The following is an 18,721-nucleotide window of genomic DNA, read 5'->3' as shown; positions in this document are numbered from 1 at the left end:
AACAACAGTACTTTGAGATAGAGAAGAGGCTGTCCCACAGTCAGGAGAGACTTGTGAATGAAACCCGAGAGTGCCAAAGCTTGAGGCTTGACCTAGAGAAGCTCAGTAAGTATTTTTACATCCTTATTTTATTCTTGTAGTATGGAGATCTTTAGGCACTCTTTTGTATGCTCTCGAAACATTGACTTACTGTTTACGAAAATACTGATTGTCATTGTTTCCATTTATGGTGGTATTTTGAGTTTTCACTTGATGGTAGACTTCATTGAGAGCATAAGGCATAATGAATGGCTAGGAGACCTGGGTTCTAATTCTGACTGCTATTAAAAACTCTTTTGCCATATGTAAATCATAACATATAAAATGGCTAGAACCACCTGTCCATCTGCTTACATAACTGTACAGATCAAATGAGATTTCTGAAAGCATTTTTAAGTCATAAAGCATTATGCAACTGAAAACATAATTAAGGAGAGAGAATTATTTTTAATTTGTTGAAGAATAAAGCTTATTAGTTTCATTATTATATTTTAACTGTTATTTTTTTTATATAAATTTTTTTTTTTTAAGATTTTATTTATTTATTTGAGAGAGAGAGAATGAGAGACAGAGAGCATGAGAGGGAGGAGGGTCAGAGGGAGAAGCAGACTCGCTGCCGAGCAGGGAGCCCGATGCGGGACTCGATCCTGGGACTCCAGGACCATGACCTGAGCCGAAGGCAGTCGCTTAACCAACTGAGCCACCCAGGCGCCCCTTAACTGTTATATTTTTTATAAGTATTTATGAATCCCAGGATATTTCCCCTTTAAGACCTGTTTCTTGGGAAAGATGAGTAATTTCCTTTTTTTTTTTTTTTTTTTTTAAGATTTATTTATTTTTAGAGAGAAAGTACAAAGGGCGGGGGAGAGGATCTTAAGCGGATTCTGTGCTGAGCGTGGACCCCCACATGGGGCTTGATCTCATGACCCTGAGATCATGACCTGAGCTAAAACCAAGAGTCAGATGCTTGATAGACTGTTCTACTCAGGTGCCCCACATAATTTCCTTTTTAATAAGTTTACATATATCATTAAGTTCTAGAAGGTACACAAGATCTTAGTTAAAGGCACTGGCATTTCTTGGGAAAATGATGTGTATTCTGTGCTATGCTAATAATAGGAAAGAGCAAATGTCAGAAAAGATCTTTATAGAATGGGGGCATAATATGTTATTAGATGTAGCTGGATTTTTAATTTGGGAACACAGGAAGCTAATAAGAGAATGGTTAACACCTAAGCCTTTTTTCTTAACCAGGTCTGTGCCTATCAACTATTTAGGTCATAATTTTTTTCTAGCTAATTTTGAAGCACTTAATTTTCAAAATATGTGGCATATATGTACAATGGTATTTATACACATGTAATGAGGGCATAAAATTTAAATTTATCGAGTAGCTAGATCTGGTTCATCATCTGTATATAGTTCTTCCTTGGTGTAGTAACTAGGTCTGTAGAGCAGAGGTGCTAAAGCATTTCAGGAAAATTACTGTGATTATAGCTTCTTTTATATGATCTGGAAGGGAGAGGAGGAGGAGAAGATGAGGATAAACCTAGACACACATCTAGTATGCCTCTCTGGGGTATATACAGTTAAGTTTGTGTTTTTTTGGTTTATCATTCCAGATCTGTAAGTTTGGAAAACAGTAAGTAATATAATGCAAAATAGAAAATTCAGACTAATTTAACAGGGTTTTCCCCTATAATAAGCCAATTGTTTAAATAGAACTAAAGATTGGAAGTAGTAATAATATATTTATTTATTAAATTGCTAGCACATAATATAGATGTGTTTTAGTGGAAGGAAGTTTCAGAAAGTATATTCTTCCTAGTTATCTGCATGCTTTTAGAGAAGAAACTATACAAGGAGTTAGACCATTATAAGTGGAGATTGTTGGGATTGACAATTCAGTTTCAAGCATAATTTTGTTTCCTCCATGTTGAAGGCTCTTTTTAGAGTGATGAACAAGCTGAATCATAATTATCCATTGTTGTTATTTACTCTGTATACATGTTATATAGTTTAAATGTTATTTATTTTCTTGATCTTGTTTTTTTTAACTCAAATTTTCTGATTTGTAAATATAATTCATTGTTATGATTGACTTAGAAGAGTCATTGAAAAATGATTAAAGTGACAATTGTATATGCTTTTTCCTATAAATGTTGGTTAGAATGATCACAAATAAGATTTTGGAGACAGGATAGCATATTTAAAAATTTGGTCTTGGGGCACTTGGGTGGCTCAGGTTGGGTGTCCGACTCTTGGTTTCAGCTCAGGCCTTGATCTCAGGGTCTTGAGTTCTATCCCCGTGTTGGGCTCCACACGGGGCGTGATGCCTACTTAAAAAAAGGAGGAGGGGGGCGCCTGGGTGGCTCAGTCGGTTAAGCATCTGCCTTCAGCTCAGGTCATGATCCCAGGGTCCTGGGATCAAAGCCTGCATTGGTCTCCCAGCTCAGCAGGGAGCCTGCTTCTCCCTCGCCCTCTGCTGCTCCACCTGCGTCTGCGCGCGTGCTTGCTCTCTCTCAAAATAAAATCTTTAAAAAAAAAGAAGAAAAAAAGTTTGGTTTAGAAGTAGAGTAAATTTGGGGTATTCATGAATTTGGAATACTATGTTCTATAAGTCAGCCTTTCTGAGACTCAGTTTCTTCATTTTAAAGTGTATATATGGGTGGCAGATGGATGAAAACTATCATTGCAGTTTTTAAGTTTATGTGTTTATGTTCATAAAATTCCTTTTATCCAGACAATCAACTGAAGGCGCTAACTGAGAAAAATAAAGAACTTGAAGTTGCTCAGGATCGCAATATTGCCATTCAGGTACAAGTTATTCCTGCGAATAAAGCTAACTATAAACATGATACTTGAGGAAATATTCTATTTTGTGTTACTTAATGGGAAGGTGAAACATGTTCTATTAGGAGAAACTACTGAAAGAAATGCATATATGTAAATTCCTTAATTGGACTTTTATATGTTTTATTGATTCTTTTACTCATCAGAATATAGTGATACTTAATATAAAAGGAAACTTGCTTATAATGCCATAGTTCTTAAGGTTGTAATTTTTTTAAAAAAAAGTAAGTAAAGTGCCATAGAACTGTAAGTAGGAGAAATATTCATAGATCCATTTATTTGTCCCCCACTCACCCACTTACCTACCTATCATCCTTCTTTCCTTTTAGAAATTCTGTATTTAATACTTACTGTTACTCAGGCATTATTTCAACTGTTGTGCTACAGTTGGGAATATGGGTGAATCCATATCAGAAATCATTTCCTTAGAGTAGTGATAAGAGTAACAGATTGAATATGATCACAGGAATGTTTACCCATTGGTTTAATAAAGTGGTCATAGTCAGTGATTCTCTAACTGGAAAGAACTTCAGACTCTTGCCATTGCTTTTTAAAAACTTGTGTTTAGAAAAACAGAACCAAAAAAACTTGTGTTTGATTTGAATTTAAAAGGTACTTGGTGTATAAAAGGTACTTATAATGGGAAAGTGGTAGACGTAATCCAATAGAAATTTAAAATTCTCTGCATAAAAAGAACTAAAACACAAATAAAGCACTAATAAGTATTTTTTCAATTAAAATATGACTATTTGGATCCTTAATATAGGAATACTTTCATACTTTAAGAAAAATCATTCAAGGGGGAAATGGGCAAAGGAATTAAAAAAAACGGGAAGCTGCACAAATGGTCAGTGGCAATATGAAATGTTGCTCTACTTCACTTGTGATCAGAAAAATGTAAATAAAACAATAAGGTAATTATTTTTGATCTCCCCATGTTAACATTGATTTCTTTCTCCTTAAGAATGATCTTCATTTCTGACATGGAGTGGCTTGAAATTGGCACTTATGAATCAAAACATATTGATTGCCATTGTCTTGCTGCAAAGCAGTTTGAGAAAATATATTAAAGGTTTTAAATAATTCCATTTCTAGGGCTCTTTCTTGAAAAATAATTTGAACCAACCTGTAAATGCAGTGATACCCATAAAATTGCATTTTATGGCAGCAAAAAATTAGAAGTAAATTAAATTTTCTACAAAGGCATGTTTAAGTAACAAGGGCACTTCCAAGTGATAGTGACGTGGGAAATTTTTTCATAAGCCTATGAAAATAATTTTTAAAAATGAAAAATATAAATAGTGTTGAAATTACAGGTAATTTTTAAACTTTCTGATGTATTAAGTTATAAGAGAAAGAAAACCAACCATTCTTAAACTACAGCTAATGTTAAAGTGACATTTCTGAGTTGGAACTTGAACACAGTTCTTTAGTTTAAACATATTTTGCTTCTCCTTTATATGATAGAGCCAGTTTACAAGGACGAAAGAAGAATTAGAAGCTGAGAAAAGAGACTTAGTTAGAACCAATGAGAGACTATCTCAGGAACTTGAATATTTAACAGGTATGAAGAAATACTTTAACCTCTAACTCCACTCTCTCCTCTCTCTTCTAATAGTGCTAGGAGTTAATCCTCAGTCCATTTCTGTTGCTGGTATTTGTCATAGCTCAGCATATAGTTCAGTGTAATAGCCTGCTGTTTCTCCCACTCATTTATCTTTAGATCATTATCAAGGTTTTAAAGAAGTGTCTGGACAAGTATACACAAATGAAAAACATCTAAGCAGTTGTAATTTGGACCAAGGTTTACATGCTAAGATACTTCAGTGTTCTCTATAATATCAAATTGGAAGCAGTTTAAGTGTTCATTCAGTTGTAGAGGCTGGACTCCTAACACAGACATACTTGCTGGTGTATAACCTGTCCATAAACATTCAATATGTATAGGAACCTGAAAGAAAACCTTATATTTAAAAATATGGACTGAAGGAGTTAGGCAGGAATATAAGCTAAGTAATATAAGTAAGATAGATACATAGTATATAGTATATGATGTAGTTGATATATTAAGGTGAACCTGACTCTTAAGCAGTGTAATGGTATCAGTTTCCCTTTGGTTCCTTTTATAAAATTTTTTAAGATTTTTATTTTTATTAATAGAATTTTCAACTGTTTATGTTGCTTTACAATAATATTCAATTAGGTAACTATACTTCTCCAGTCTCAGTTAAGTTACTTCAGAGTATTTACTGGTGATGTTGATCAGCTGGTGATAGATAAAATTAAAATAATTTTTTTAATAAGAACTTTGGTGTAAGGAATCTAAAGAAAATTAAACATGTATTATTCTGGCTGTTTTTGAGTAGATTTTTATATGTATTACTGCTTTTTAACTTAACAAATGGCTATTTATGAAATTTTAATAGATCTATAGGTATATATCAGGAAAATTAATGTGAATTTGTATATTTAGCTTAAGATACTGCATTTAAAAATAAAATAACCAGTATAATTTACATGTTGGGTTGGGTGCACAAATTTGGCTTATCATTTGTGAAAATTAAATTTGTAACTAAGTATGACAAAAACAAATTAAGGGGTTGAGAACTACGTATCTTGCATTAGATGCTTGTATTTCTAGAGCTGCATCTTCGATGTTTGGTTCCTCTGAGCATTAACTAGTCATTATTTTTAAATTCTCTTCTGACCTTTCTAGAGGATTTTAAACGTCTAAATGAAAAACTTAAAGAAAGCAATGCCACAAAGGGTGATCTGCAGTTAAAACTGGATGAACTTCAAGCTTCTGACGTTTCTGTTAAAGCAAGTAACAAATAATTTCTAATGCACAAAATACAATTTTTGCTTAAAACGTACTTAAATTTTAAGTATAAGCAAGTGATCAGTAATGTGATTAAAAGCTGTGTTTTTGTTTTTGTTTAATGTCAGGAAAATAATTAAACATAAAGACAGTTTTAATTGAACTATTTGTTTACGTGATATTTAAGTTTCTTATAGTTCTTATCTGACCATCTTTTTCTGTTAAGAATGCATGCAAATACTTCTTTTGTTAAGATTCTGCTTGTGTTCTTTAGCTACAGGCAAAATCTTTTAACTAGCCATATATTGTCTTTAACTGTAAATGTTATTTTCTTGGATATCTTTAGTATCGAGAAAAACGCTTGGAGCAAGAAAAGGAGTTGTTACATAATCAGAATACATGGCTGAATACAGAGTTAAAAACTAAAACTGATGAACTTCTGGCTCTTGGCAGAGAAAAAGGAAATGAGATTCTAGAACTTAAATGTAATCTTGAAAACAAAAAAGAGGAGGTAAGTTAGTAAAATTTTATTTTCATTTTGGTTAAAACTTATATTTGTGTACCAGCTTATTACAAATGTATTCCATGGTGAGGGGTGCCTGGGTGGCTCAGTCAGTTAAGCATCTGAGTTCGGCTCAGGTCATGATCTCGAGGTCCTGGGATCGAGCCTTAAGTCAGGCTCTGCGCTGCTCAGAGGGAAGTCTGCTTGTCCCTCTCTCTCTCCCTCTGCCCTTCCCCCAGCTCGTGCTCTCTCTCTCTCTCAAATAAGTAAATAAAAATCTTAAAAAAAAAAATGTACTCCAGGGTGTACCGAAGTAAATATTATAATATTAGAAACGTGGATGGGGCGCCTGGGTGGCTCAGTTGGTTAAGCGACTGCCTTCGGCTCAGGTCATGATCCTGGAGTCCCGGGATCGAGTCCCACATCAGGCTCCCTGCTCAGCCAGGGAGTCTGCTTCTCCCTCTGACCCTCCTCCCTCTCATGCTCTCTGTCTCTCATTCTCTCTCTCGCAGATAAATAAAATCTTAAAAAAAAAAAAAGAAACGTGGAAGACATAATTCATAAACATTTGACCTAGGAAATGAACCAAATGCATTTAAATAAATACTTTAAGATATTCTTTGATGAATTTTGATACTATATACTCTCTTTTGATGTATCTTTAAGTTATATTTAAAAGTGGTGGTAAATTTTGTGAGCTAAATCCAAATGTGTTGTTCCGTAAGCTATTATTTTTCATTTTCTTAAATATACATGTTTTTTTGTTGTTGTTGTTGTTTTAAAGATTTTATTTATTTATTTGACAGAGAGAGACACAGCAAGAGAGGGAACACAAGCAGGGGGAGTGGGAGAAGGAGAAGCAGGCTTCCCACCGAGCAGGGATCCCAATGCGGGGCTCAATCCCCGGGCCCCGGGATCATGACCCGAGCCGAAGGTAGACGCTCAACAACTGAGCCACCCAGGCGTCCCTTAAATATACATGTTTTATGTGAAGCCCTTTTTTGGGTGTAGGGCATTATTTTGCTTTCATTTGGCAGCTAAACTTCATATCAAATTAATGTTAGTATTAATACAACCTCCTCTCTTCACCCAACTTTTCTATTTCTAGGTTTCTAGAATGGAAGAACAGATGAATGGCTTGAAAACATCAAATGAAAATCTTCAAAAACATGTAGAAGAGCTGTTGACCAAACTGAAAGAGGTGGAGATGACCACTTTAAAATTTCTCTTTTCCAAAAATATTAAAGCACTTATGAGGCTATTATTTTTTACATGATTTCATGTTTTAAACGGTTTCTGATACCATAAAATGGCCAGAACACTCTCATACGCTGTAGCTAAGCTGAAATAGCTAGATTCAAAAATGGCAATCACATGCTATATCCAAAGTACTGTCTGAAAATGAGTATGGTTAATTTTAATATCATTGAAGTATTACAGTTTAAGATAAAGATATCAGCAGTATTTTAACTTTAAGGTAATTCATCTTTATCCTGAAACTGATGTTAATTTTTATCTCTTTACAAATTGTTTTTTTTATCTTAACGTTCGATAAGCATTCTAAATTCAGTTCAAACGAGACTGCTGTAATTGGGTCTTTTTTGTAGGCCAAGGAACAGCAGGCCAGTATGGAAGAGAAATTCCACAATGAATTAAATGCTCACATAAAGCTCTCTAATCTATACAAGGTAAATGCCCAACCACACATTTTAGTGTCCTAATGTTGCATTTTTGGGTGTCCAGTAACTTTTTAAGATTAAATTTTAGAGTGCTGCTGATGACTCAGAGGCAAAGAGCAATGAACTGACCCGAGCAGTGGATGAACTACACAAACTTTTGAAAGAAGCTGGAGAAGGTAAGATTTTTTAATTATGGGAAGATTATTTTGTTTTTTAGATAAAAGGTATTTTTTTTCTTTACCTTTGTGTAGATTATTGGATTTAGAAGTTAGATTAATCTTATTAGAGACAAAATTTGGTATAGAAGAAAGAATCTTGGAATAAGAAACTCTGAATTATATTTTCAACAGATAAGATATTTGAAAATACAGTAAGCTACTGTTTTTCTGATTTTTTTCATCTTAAATAGTATATACAGTCTGGTTTCTAACAGGAAATTTTTCTTTGATAAGTACATAAGGGTTTATAGTTTGGGTATTCTCTTAATCCATAAATAAGCCTCACTTTTTAGGTTAAAAACTGTATATTTTAAAGTCTGATTTTCATGTATTCTTTTTAAATGCAAGTGTTTGGTTTTGGTTTTTGGGTTTTTTTTGCTAGTGTAATATAAGTTGTTTATATGATCTTTTCTAGTTATTTTCTGTGTTCTAGACTAAAGATCAGAATAAAACCAAGGAGATACTCAGAGCCACTTTTTTACTTTGAGTTCCCTTATTTTCCCCACGGATGAGACATCAAAAGGAGAAGTAGATTCAGCAGGCCAGGACATTCAGGAATTAAAAGTAGAGCAAGAGCTTTCAGAGGATAACTGGCAACCATAGCCTGTCTAGAATTTAATGTCTGCTGAAGGGAAAAATAATGACTATGCTGTTACATTTTATAAACTCCAAGATTTTAATTGTATGTTTGGATATTCTGTCTTTAAAAATGTTTTTAGCCAATAAAGCAATACAAGATCATCTTTTAGAAGTGGAGGAATCTAAAGATCAAATGGAAAAAGAAATGCTTGAGAAAATAGGAAAACTGGAGAAGGAATTAGAGAATGCAAATGACCTGCTTTCTGCCACAAAACGTAAAGGTATGGATTAATAGATGCTTATTAATGACTTGAATGAAATATTAGGACTTCCTGTATAGTTCTCACTAATTTCCACTAATATATTTGTCTATCTTGTTGTGATGTAGGAAACTCCATCAAGTTTTTTTAGTATAAAATTAATACCTATTCATATCTTTATTATATTGTCAAATATAAGTACCATTTGATCACACATAATTGTGTGTCAATTTCTAGAACATTTTTAACTGTTCTTACTGCATGGTTTTTAGAATTGGATTATGTTATGTGACAATTTGATGTCATATTTTAAAATCTGCATAGGAATTTATATATAATATTTAGTAGGTGTCACATTTACTCGTCTTGGAAAAAATAATTGCTGCCTTTAGTGTGAAATATTACAGAAATACACTAGATTTCTGTGTGTTGGCACAGGAGCCATATTATCTGAAGAAGAGCTTGCAGCTATGTCTCCTACTGCAGCAGCTGTAGCTAAGATAGTGAAACCCGGCATGAAATTAACTGAGGTAAGAATGGTATTAAATCTTACTTTCTCCTTCAAAAGGAAATTTGCTGAAATTTAATGCTCAGGAAAATTATTCTTAAAATCATCTAATACGTAATGGATCATTCTAAGAAAAGCTTTCTTGGTTCCTGATTCTTGCAACATGTAGGAAACATTTCCATTTTATGTAAGTGCTAATGCATATTTATTATGAAGCTAGATTGATTATATTTTTCTGTTATTATGCTTAGGTTTGAAACAACCCTTTTTCTCCTTTCAGCTGTATAATGCTTATGTGGAAACTCAGGATCAGTTGCTTTTGGAGAAACTAGAGAATAAAAGAATTAATAAGTATCTAGATGAAATAGTGAAAGAAGTTGAAGCCAAAGCACCAATTTTGAAACGCCAGCGTGAGGAGTATGAACGTGCACAGAAAGCTGTGGCAAGTTTATCTGTGAAGCTTGAACAAGCTATGAAGGTTGGTTCCATTCTTAAATTTTAACTGTGGGAAAAATATATATGAGGAATGATTTAAGAGGTAATTCTTTCTTAGAATTAAGGTATTTAATGGGGCGCCTGGGTGGCTCAGTTAGTTAAGCGTCCAAACTCTTGATTTTATCTGAGGTCATGGTCTCAGAGTTGTGAGATCGAGTCCTGCATCGGGCTCCATCTGGTGTGGAGCCTGCTTAAGATTCTCTTTCTCCCTCTTTCCCTCCCCCTGCTTGTGCGTGCTCACTCTCCCTCTCTCTCTCACCCTCTCTGTCTCTCTCTCTTCTCTGTCTCTTAAAAAAATAAAGTATTTGAGTCAGAAAAAGCTAATTATGCTTTTCAGTGATAGGGTAATTCTACATTATTAAACTCCTATAATCATGAAATGTTCTTATTCAGCTAAAATTATGGGAGCCTCTTCTATTTTTTTTTAAGACATTAGGGATGTTTTCTGTAGGAATCTGTAGTGGATGATGAATAGCCAAATCTCCATGGGCTACTCTTGAAATTAAAATAATAATCTGTCTTTGTAATAGAACTCTTGTAAATTTGTCATAGTCATTCTTTGTCAGACAGTTCTGATACTCTGTCTAGAAGTGGTAATGCTTGCCCATAGGGAAGAACTCCTTTTTTATAACATTTTACAACTTGGCAAACTTTTGTATACATTGTTTTGTTACTCTTCCTTTGTAAATTTGAAGTACCAAAGAAATTCATAAATACCTTTTAAGATTCCTTTTTACTAGATAATAATTAAAAAAGAATATATTGACATAATTTTGGTTTTAGGGTACAGCTTAATACTGAGAAGAACTCAAGATTTATTAAACAAATTTTATTGAGGAAATTCACTAACCTTTTGTATCTGCTGTCCTAAACTGATAAATTTTTTTTCCCTGGGAAAAAATAGTATAAATAAGTTGTATCCTTAATTCAAACTTAAAATTTTGTTGCTGTTGGTATTACAATTTAGATGTCAGTTTAAATCTGGGTATATCTAACGGTCTTTTTCTCCTGAGTCATATGACATCTAACAGACTGTCAGCTTTTTAATATCCACACCCCTCCCTCCCCCCGTGGTTTGAAAAGAAGTCCCTTGAGTATAATTAGATCTTCTCAAGTTTCTCAGTGTTGAGAGTGTTCTTCCTGGAGCTTATTGTCTGAAGAGAATAGTGAGGTACAAGGGCTTTCAGGCTCAAATAATAGCATATGTTCATTCTGGAAAAAACCTGTTTGTTCCTTTTTCACTAATGTAGGGTATAATAATAAAAATCCCTTACATACTTTTTTCAAAACTAGCAAAGAATTTAAAGATAATTTCTGTATCTTCTTTATAACAGAATCTTCTGTCCATAACATACATCATGTGTCCTCCAGTCTAGGTTCTTTGATGTTCATTTGTTAGATACTTAGAGTCTTATAACCAAGTTATTTCTTCCTTAGCAGTTTAGTGAATCCCATTTTGAACTCAGCAGATTTGTATAATTGCCATCTCTCATGAATATTTGCCTCCTTCATTGTGTCACATACTTGTTTCTACTGAAATTAGCGTATACATACCTTTAGGGCAATGTACTCAGGTACTTGAAACACCAGCATAAATATGAGCCATGTTTCACTTGGATAGTATTTAAGACATTATAATGTAAAAGCAGCTCATTAAGAAGGAAAATTTGTATGAATTTGAAATAAAACGTAAGATTTCAAACATATTTTGTGCTTTTTATCAGGCTTCTTAAAACTGTGCCCCTAAATCCTTAGTGATACTAGGATGCAGAACTTAGTAACAAAGCACTGCATATAATGTGTCTTTTTAACAGCCTCGTACCATTGGCTGCTGCTTTAGAAGTAATTCCTGATGCCTTTTTTATACAAGCAAGTCTTATTCAACATTCTTTACTTCGTTTGATCTTTATTTCTCTTTAAGTAGAGTAGAAATGATTGGCATTGTATATAGTCCTTTATTTTCCTCTTAACACAGCTTTTGAGAGTATGTCTGTGACATCATTTGATACACAGTATTAATTTGGTATGGCTGTAAGATTGTAGTTTACAGTTAATTGGGAGGGAAGTGGCAGATTCTCCGCTGTTTGCACATAGTGATAAACATGATGAGCAGTACTTGAGATATTAAGAAATATATGTGTTCATGTTTGTAGAGAATTACTCTTTAATAACTACTATATCATAAATAGAATGTTTTTAGTTTATCAGTTGACTGTGGTATTTGAGCACTGTATATTTTTGTTATTCATATAACTGCTTCATTTGTATAGATCTTAGAAGGGCATGCAGAATTTTCACTTTAATTTACATTTTAAAGGAGATTCAGCGATTACAGGAGGACACTGATAAAGCTAACAAACATTCATCTGTGCTTGAAAGAGACAATCAAAGGATGGAAATACAAATAAAAGATCTTTCACAACAGGTTAGAATTTTTTGTTTCTTTTCCTATTTTTTTTCTAAACAGACTGCCCAATAATGTTTAAATCTGTTTGCAGGTATCTAAGATAGAACTACTGCATATGGGGGCCCCTGGGTGGCTCAGTCGTTAAGCGTCTGCCTTTGGCTCAGGTCATGATTCCAGGTCCTGGGATCGAGCCCCGCATCGGGCTCCCTGCTCCGCGGGAAGCCTTCTCCCTCTCGCACTCCCCCTGCTTGTGTTCCCTCTCTTGCTGTGTGTCTCTCTCTCTGTCAAATAAATAAATAAAATCTTTAAAAAAAAAAAAAAGAACTACTGCATATGAAATTCTCATCGGTTAGGAATACGACTCTAGCAGAATTGTAGCCTAGTCATTGTTTTTTGCTTTTTTGTAGCCCTTCCTTTTTTTTTTTTTTTTTTAAGTGTTTGATAAATTTTCAGATTGTAACTACTGGTTGTAATAAATGGAATAATTCAAGGATAAATAAGATAATATAGAAATGAAAAATAATTTTTCCCATTAAAATTTTTTTAGGTGTTAGTATCTAGAACAATAATCTTAATATTTTTAAAATAATTTAATACTAACTGATGGTGTTCATAAAGTAATACTTTATGAAAAATTTTGCAGATTTCTATTCTAAACATTTCCAGAGTCAAAGTCAATACTATTTGGTAACAAACTAAAACTTTGTTTTTAGATTAGAGTGCTTTTAATGGAACTTGAAGAAGCAAGGGGTAATCATGTAATTCGTGATGAGGAAGTAAGCTCTGCTGATATAAGTAGTTCATCTGAAGTAATATCACAGCATCTAGTATCTTATAGAAATATTGAAGAACTTCAGCAGCAAAATCAACGTCTCTTAGTGGCCCTTAGAGAACTTGGGGAAACCAGAGAAAGAGAGGAACAAGAAACAACTTCATCCAAGTAAGCAATTGACTACCTTGGTTTGCTTAGCAAATGTTTATTGAAAATTTCTTATGTGTCCCTAATCGTGCTGTATACTTAAAAAAAATTGAGCGACAATACAAAAAAAACATTTTTACTCTCTGGGATCTCAATTTATGAATGAGATTGATCGTAAGAATAAAATAGATAAGTAGATAATTTTAGTTCATGTGATTAGTGCTGTAATGGATAGAAGCCTATCATTGGGAGTGTAGAGATGAGGACCTAGCCTGGGTTTAAGGGAACAGACCAGACTTTGGGGAGAAGATAATGTAGAATTACTCAAGCAGAGTAACGAAATTTTTCCAAAAAAGTGTTTGGTGCTAGAGAAAGAGCAATGGCTATAAAAGTGAGACTGGGGTTTGGACTGAGTGGAACTGGTTTGATTTTTGCAAATAGATTTTTCAGATGACTTTGGTAAGTACCTGAGTCCTGTATGGTGAAGATTTTAAAAGTGGTTCTTAAAATGCCAGCAGAAGAAAGAAAGGATAAGAAAGACAAAAATATGCTTAATATGATAGGTGGTAAAATGTTTATTAGTTTATAGTTTGAAATTATAACTGCCTCTCAGTCTCAGTCATGTGCAATAGACTTATTTCTTTTTCTGCAGAATTGCTGAGCTTCAGCTAAAACTTGAGAATGCCCTCACTGAATTAGAACAACTCCGTGAGTCACGACAACATCAAATGCAGCTTGTTGATTCCATAGTTCGTCAGCGTGACATGTACCGCATTTTGTTGTCACAAACAACAGGAGTTGCCATTCCTTTACAAGGTAGGTTTTTATATATTATCCTAAAAAATTTTAAGTAATTTTGGGAAATATTTTTTAAATGTATATTGTAGAGTAGATTTTGCAACATCATAAGCACTGTCCACTCCACTGAATGGTAACTACAGATTTAACTACCATATATGATTGATCATAACATCACCAAGTCTAAAACATATAGTTATTTAGGAATGACTAAGAAAGAAGAAATGCTGGCCATTGTTGAAAAATGTGTATCTTTGAGTCCATGAATTACTGTGTTTATGTATTTTTAAGTATAATTGACATGCAATATGCTATTAGTTTCAGGTGTGCCTCATGACGGTTTGACATTTCCATACAATATGAAATGACTCCCACGATAAGTCTGGTTGCCCTCTGTCACCATACAGAGTTATCACAGTATCACTGATCATACTCCCATGCTGTACATTATATCTCCATGACCTTTTAGTTAAGTTTTGTTTTAACATTTCATCTGCAAATATTGTCTCTAACCAAAAACCAAAAATAATTTTAATAGGTTATTTAGTAGATTTCTTCTCTCATAATCTCTATAATCTTATCATTTCATTTAAATAAGTCTAACTTGTTTATTTTGGTAGTGATACTTGTAATAAGAAATGTTATATCATTCTTCTTACATTTCTGAAGCTTCAAGCTTAGATGATATTTCTCTTGCATCAACTCCAAAACGTTCAAGTACATCCCAGACTGCTTCCACTCCTGCTCCAGTACCTGTAATTGAGTCTGCAGAGGCCATAGAAGCCAGGGCTGCCCTTAAACAGGTGAAACCACATCATTACACCTTTATCTTGGGTTGGGTTCTTTGAGAACACAGGTTGTCATCTTTTAATAATTTCTCCAATATTCAGTTGCAGGAAATTTTTGAGAATTACAAAAAAGAAAAGGCAGATAATGAAAAAATACAAAATGAGCAGCTTGAGAAACTTCAGGATCAAATTACAGATTTGCGATCACAAAACACCAAAATTTCTACACAACTAGACTTTGCTTCTAAACGGTAAATTTTCTGTTGTTCAAAAATTAATAGTCTAAATAGTCTAAACTTCAGTATTCAAATGAATCAAATTCAAGGATTAATTTGCAAGAGTGTTACTTATTTGTGGACCATACTCTAGGGTGAGAAGCTGTGGGGGTTCATTTTCTTAATATTGGTTTATGATTCTCTTGGGCATTCCTAAGGAGTCCAGATATTTATTTAGAAAGTTGAAGTTGATGTGAGGAATGTTGCTACTTTTCCTTCCTGAGATTGAAGGATGTGTTGTTTCTGTAGGACTTAATTATTTATAAATGCATCAGAGAATGAGAGGTATATGAACAAATTTCATTCAGCCTTCTCTAGAAGAGAAGCAAGTGCTAGATTATTTTGGGAAAATTCACTTTCTTGGTCATTTATAAAGGAATAACAGTAAATCTCATTTTATAGTTATTAGTTTAGCGGGTTAGGACAAAATTTATTCCTGTGTATACTACATGATAAAAAACTGTGTTTTTATCAGGATATGGCAGGTAGTTTTCCTCCATACAGTCCAACAATTTGATACCCCAGGTAAAAGCACTTTTTTTTTTCCCATGCTGATAGCTGTAGCCAACCATTCTGTAAGCTTTCAAGCACGTAAGAAATTAGGAAGAATTATAGAGGCTAAAGGATCTGCAAAACTCCCTCTCTAACCATGCATAAATACCTTAAATTGCATACCGTATCATGGTGGATGTTTGATATATCAACATTATATTGGCATTGTTTTGAATGTGATTAAAGTTCTTATAAATGAACTAGCTTAAAAAGTTAATTCAACATGAAAGTAGAATTTAAAGCTTATTTAGAATTTAAATTTAACTATTAAATTTGGAGTTGAAGATTTTACATTATTATACAAACTACTTTTTTCACATTGGTTTTTTGAAATTTTTTCTTCAAAGATTTTATTTATTAGAGAAAGTGAGAGACCAAGCATGAATGGAGGGAGAAGCAGACTCCCTGCTGAGGAGGGAGCCCTATGCGGGGCTCAATCCCAGGACCCTGGGATCATGACCTGAGCCGAAGGCAGACGCTTAACAGACTGAGCCACACAGGCGCCCCTCATATTATTATTCATGTGAAATTAAGCTGTTGTGAAGTTCCTTAAGGCACTGACCTAGGATATAGTATTTCAGTTGCTTATAGAATTATTTTTCTCTCGTAAGTTATGAAATGTTACAAGATAATGTTGAAGGATATCGTCGAGAAATCACATCCCTACATGAGAGAAATCAGAAACTCACTGCAACAACTCAAAAGCAGGAACAGATCATCAATACAATGACGCAGGATTTGAGAGGAGCAAATGAAAAGCTAGCTGTTGCGGAAGTGAGACCAATTTCCCTCCTCTGACTTGCATTATAAATTGCATTTGACATTTGTTTTTTAGTTATTACTTTGATTTTACTGGTTGACATGATACAGATGTTTGAGAGGTTTGTGGATTTGAAGTCCTTATTACATAGTTTCCAAATATCCAGTTGTGCATCAATCCAGTGGTTGTTTCTGTCCAAACTAACCTGGGAAAAGTTTGGTTTTTTTGGATTAAGATTTCCTTACAAGTCTTCCATTTCATATTAAATTTGTAAGTCACTGTTTCTCCAGTTACAACAAAGACAAATGAATATTTCATTCATTCTTGCTCATTTCTGATAAAAGACAGTATAAAAGTTTAGCATTAAATTATATTTCTGAATTTCAACATGAATACAAATGCCTGTTAGAAATTGACAGTACTTTCAATTAAATACCGGATTCTTAATGAATTTTATATAATGTTTTACTTTTTTATAAAGTTACTCACAACTTTTTGATCATTACTTGTGAACAAGGTGCAGTTGTCCCCCATTTTACCTTGGAGAAACACTCAAAAGTTAAGTGTCCTGTTTAGGATAGTCATGAAAGATCTGGTTGGTTGGGACTTAAACTTAGGTGTTCTTATTCTTTTGGCTACATTCTTTCATTGTTACGTACTCACACATTTGTGGGGAATGGAGGCATCACTTTTTCAAACTGGTGGAGTAAGTTTTATGATTGCTTATTTATGATATATTATGTAAATGTGAATACTTTGAGGATATTGATTTTCAGAGCAGCCTCCCAAATCTGAGGATCAAATTGTACTCTTTATGAGGAAAAAAAAAAGCTGAGATAAATCATTCGGCACTCTCAGATACTTAGAAACCAAGTTTGGATTCTAAAACTTCAGTAATTTAGTAGTATGTAGGTGTGACTATAGCAAAATTTTGCAGTTTTGTTTCTTTTACTCTGATGTTTTAGTTTTTTTTTTTTTTTGCTTGTTCTAAAATCTGATTTGTTAAGAGCAGAGAAATCATAAATGTGGTAATTGCAAGATTTTTTCCTTTGATCTGTTGATATTCCTAATAACTTTTGCTTCATATTTCAACACATGAAACTTCAAAGAGTTCTAAATCCTTATATAATGATGTCCTCATCTCTAATTAGCATTAAGAAATACATAGTAATTAAATGTCATTTTAATTTTATAATGGTGTTACTGCATTTGACACATTAGTTTGCAGCATTTTTTTCTTTTATTTGTATTTGCCTCAAGGTAAGAGCAGAAAACTTGAAAAAGGAAAAGGAAATGCTTAAATTGTCAGAAGTCCGTCTTTCTCAGCAGAGAGAGTCTTTATTAGCTGAACAAAGAGGGCAAAACTTGCTGCTGACTAATCTGCAGACAATTCAGGTAAACAGACAAAAACACCCATAGAAAAAAATTTTCGAAGTTAAATTTAAGTAGTTTTAACATTGTATCCTCTTGGGTTCTTAATTAGAAAATTTTTCTGTCACTTTTGTCACACATAATGATGATAAATGAGTTTTGAGGTTTATTTTAGGACATGTCAATATTCTGAATAAAACCTTGAAACAGAAATGATTGAAACTGTGCATTTGGCAGTTTTCATCCTCAGATCTATATTTACAGAGTCCTGTGCAGTTTAATTGTTTATAAGATTAATTCTTTTAAAATTTCAGGAAATTTGAATGACTCTTGTAATATGTTTCTTTTTTCTTTATTAAATAGATATATATTTTTAAAGATTTTATTTATTTGAGAGAGAGAGGGGGAGCAGGGAGCACAAGAGCAGGGTGAGGAGCAGAGGGAGAAGCAGACTTCCTGCTGAGCAGGGAGTCCAATGCAGGGCTCAATCCCAGGACTCTGGGATCATGACCTGAGCCGAAGGCAGATGCTTAACTGACTGAACCACCCAGGACCCCTAAATAAATATTGTAATATGAAAAATGTCAAAAGATTCGTGGTAAATATTCTAGATTTTAACTTCTTTAAGAAATAGGTTGTAATCCTGTAATCCTCTGTAGCCTTTAATTTTCTTTGTATTGCTTTTTTAACTTTTTTCTTAAGCATAACCAAAAATCTTTTTTTACCTTAGGGAATATTAGAGCGATCTGAAACAGAAACCAAACAAAGGCTTAATAACCAGATTGAAAAACTGGAACATGAGATATCTCATCTAAAGAAGAAACTGGAAAATGAGGTGGAACAAAGGCATACACTTACTAGAAATCTAGATGTGAGTCGTATTATGAATTTCTGTAAATT

At 33.5% G+C, this 18,721-nt stretch overlaps 1 protein-coding gene across 6 annotated transcripts in view; it reads left to right on the top strand.

The window, feature by feature from the left end:
* TPR (translocated promoter region, nuclear basket protein) overlaps positions 1-18,721 on the top strand; it is a 78,312-nt gene that overhangs the window by 1,656 nt on the left and 57,935 nt on the right. For all 6 annotated transcript variants that reach the window (XR_004680278.1, XM_035010679.1, XM_035010681.1 and 3 more), the window contains exons 2-20: positions 1-105; positions 2,783-2,856; positions 4,360-4,456; positions 5,609-5,712; positions 6,057-6,221; positions 7,321-7,413; positions 7,820-7,900; positions 7,980-8,067; positions 8,829-8,969; positions 9,387-9,478; positions 9,737-9,934; positions 12,269-12,376; positions 13,072-13,298; positions 13,930-14,093; positions 14,745-14,878; positions 14,966-15,114; positions 16,302-16,464; positions 17,711-17,845; positions 18,552-18,692. Coding sequence is in view for 5 of the 6 variants with exons in the window: in XM_035010679.1 (XP_034866570.1) it covers positions 1-105; positions 2,783-2,856; positions 4,360-4,456; positions 5,609-5,712; positions 6,057-6,221; positions 7,321-7,413; positions 7,820-7,900; positions 7,980-8,067; positions 8,829-8,969; positions 9,387-9,478; positions 9,737-9,934; positions 12,269-12,376; positions 13,072-13,298; positions 13,930-14,093; positions 14,745-14,878; positions 14,966-15,114; positions 16,302-16,464; positions 17,711-17,845; positions 18,552-18,692 (2,459 nt within the window). In the remaining variant the exon portion in view is untranslated. The remainder of the gene's footprint in view (positions 106-2,782; positions 2,857-4,359; positions 4,457-5,608; positions 5,713-6,056; positions 6,222-7,320; positions 7,414-7,819; positions 7,901-7,979; positions 8,068-8,828; positions 8,970-9,386; positions 9,479-9,736; positions 9,935-12,268; positions 12,377-13,071; positions 13,299-13,929; positions 14,094-14,744; positions 14,879-14,965; positions 15,115-16,301; positions 16,465-17,710; positions 17,846-18,551; positions 18,693-18,721) is intronic.

Source organism: Mirounga leonina, unplaced genomic scaffold, assembly GCF_011800145.1.
Source record: "Mirounga leonina isolate KUSES-001 unplaced genomic scaffold, KU_Mleo_1.0 Mir_154, whole genome shotgun sequence".
Lineage (NCBI taxonomy): Eukaryota > Metazoa > Chordata > Mammalia > Carnivora > Phocidae > Mirounga > Mirounga leonina.
The sequence above is the reverse complement of the archived record's forward strand: the minus strand, read 5'-3'. Positions and strand labels throughout refer to the sequence as shown.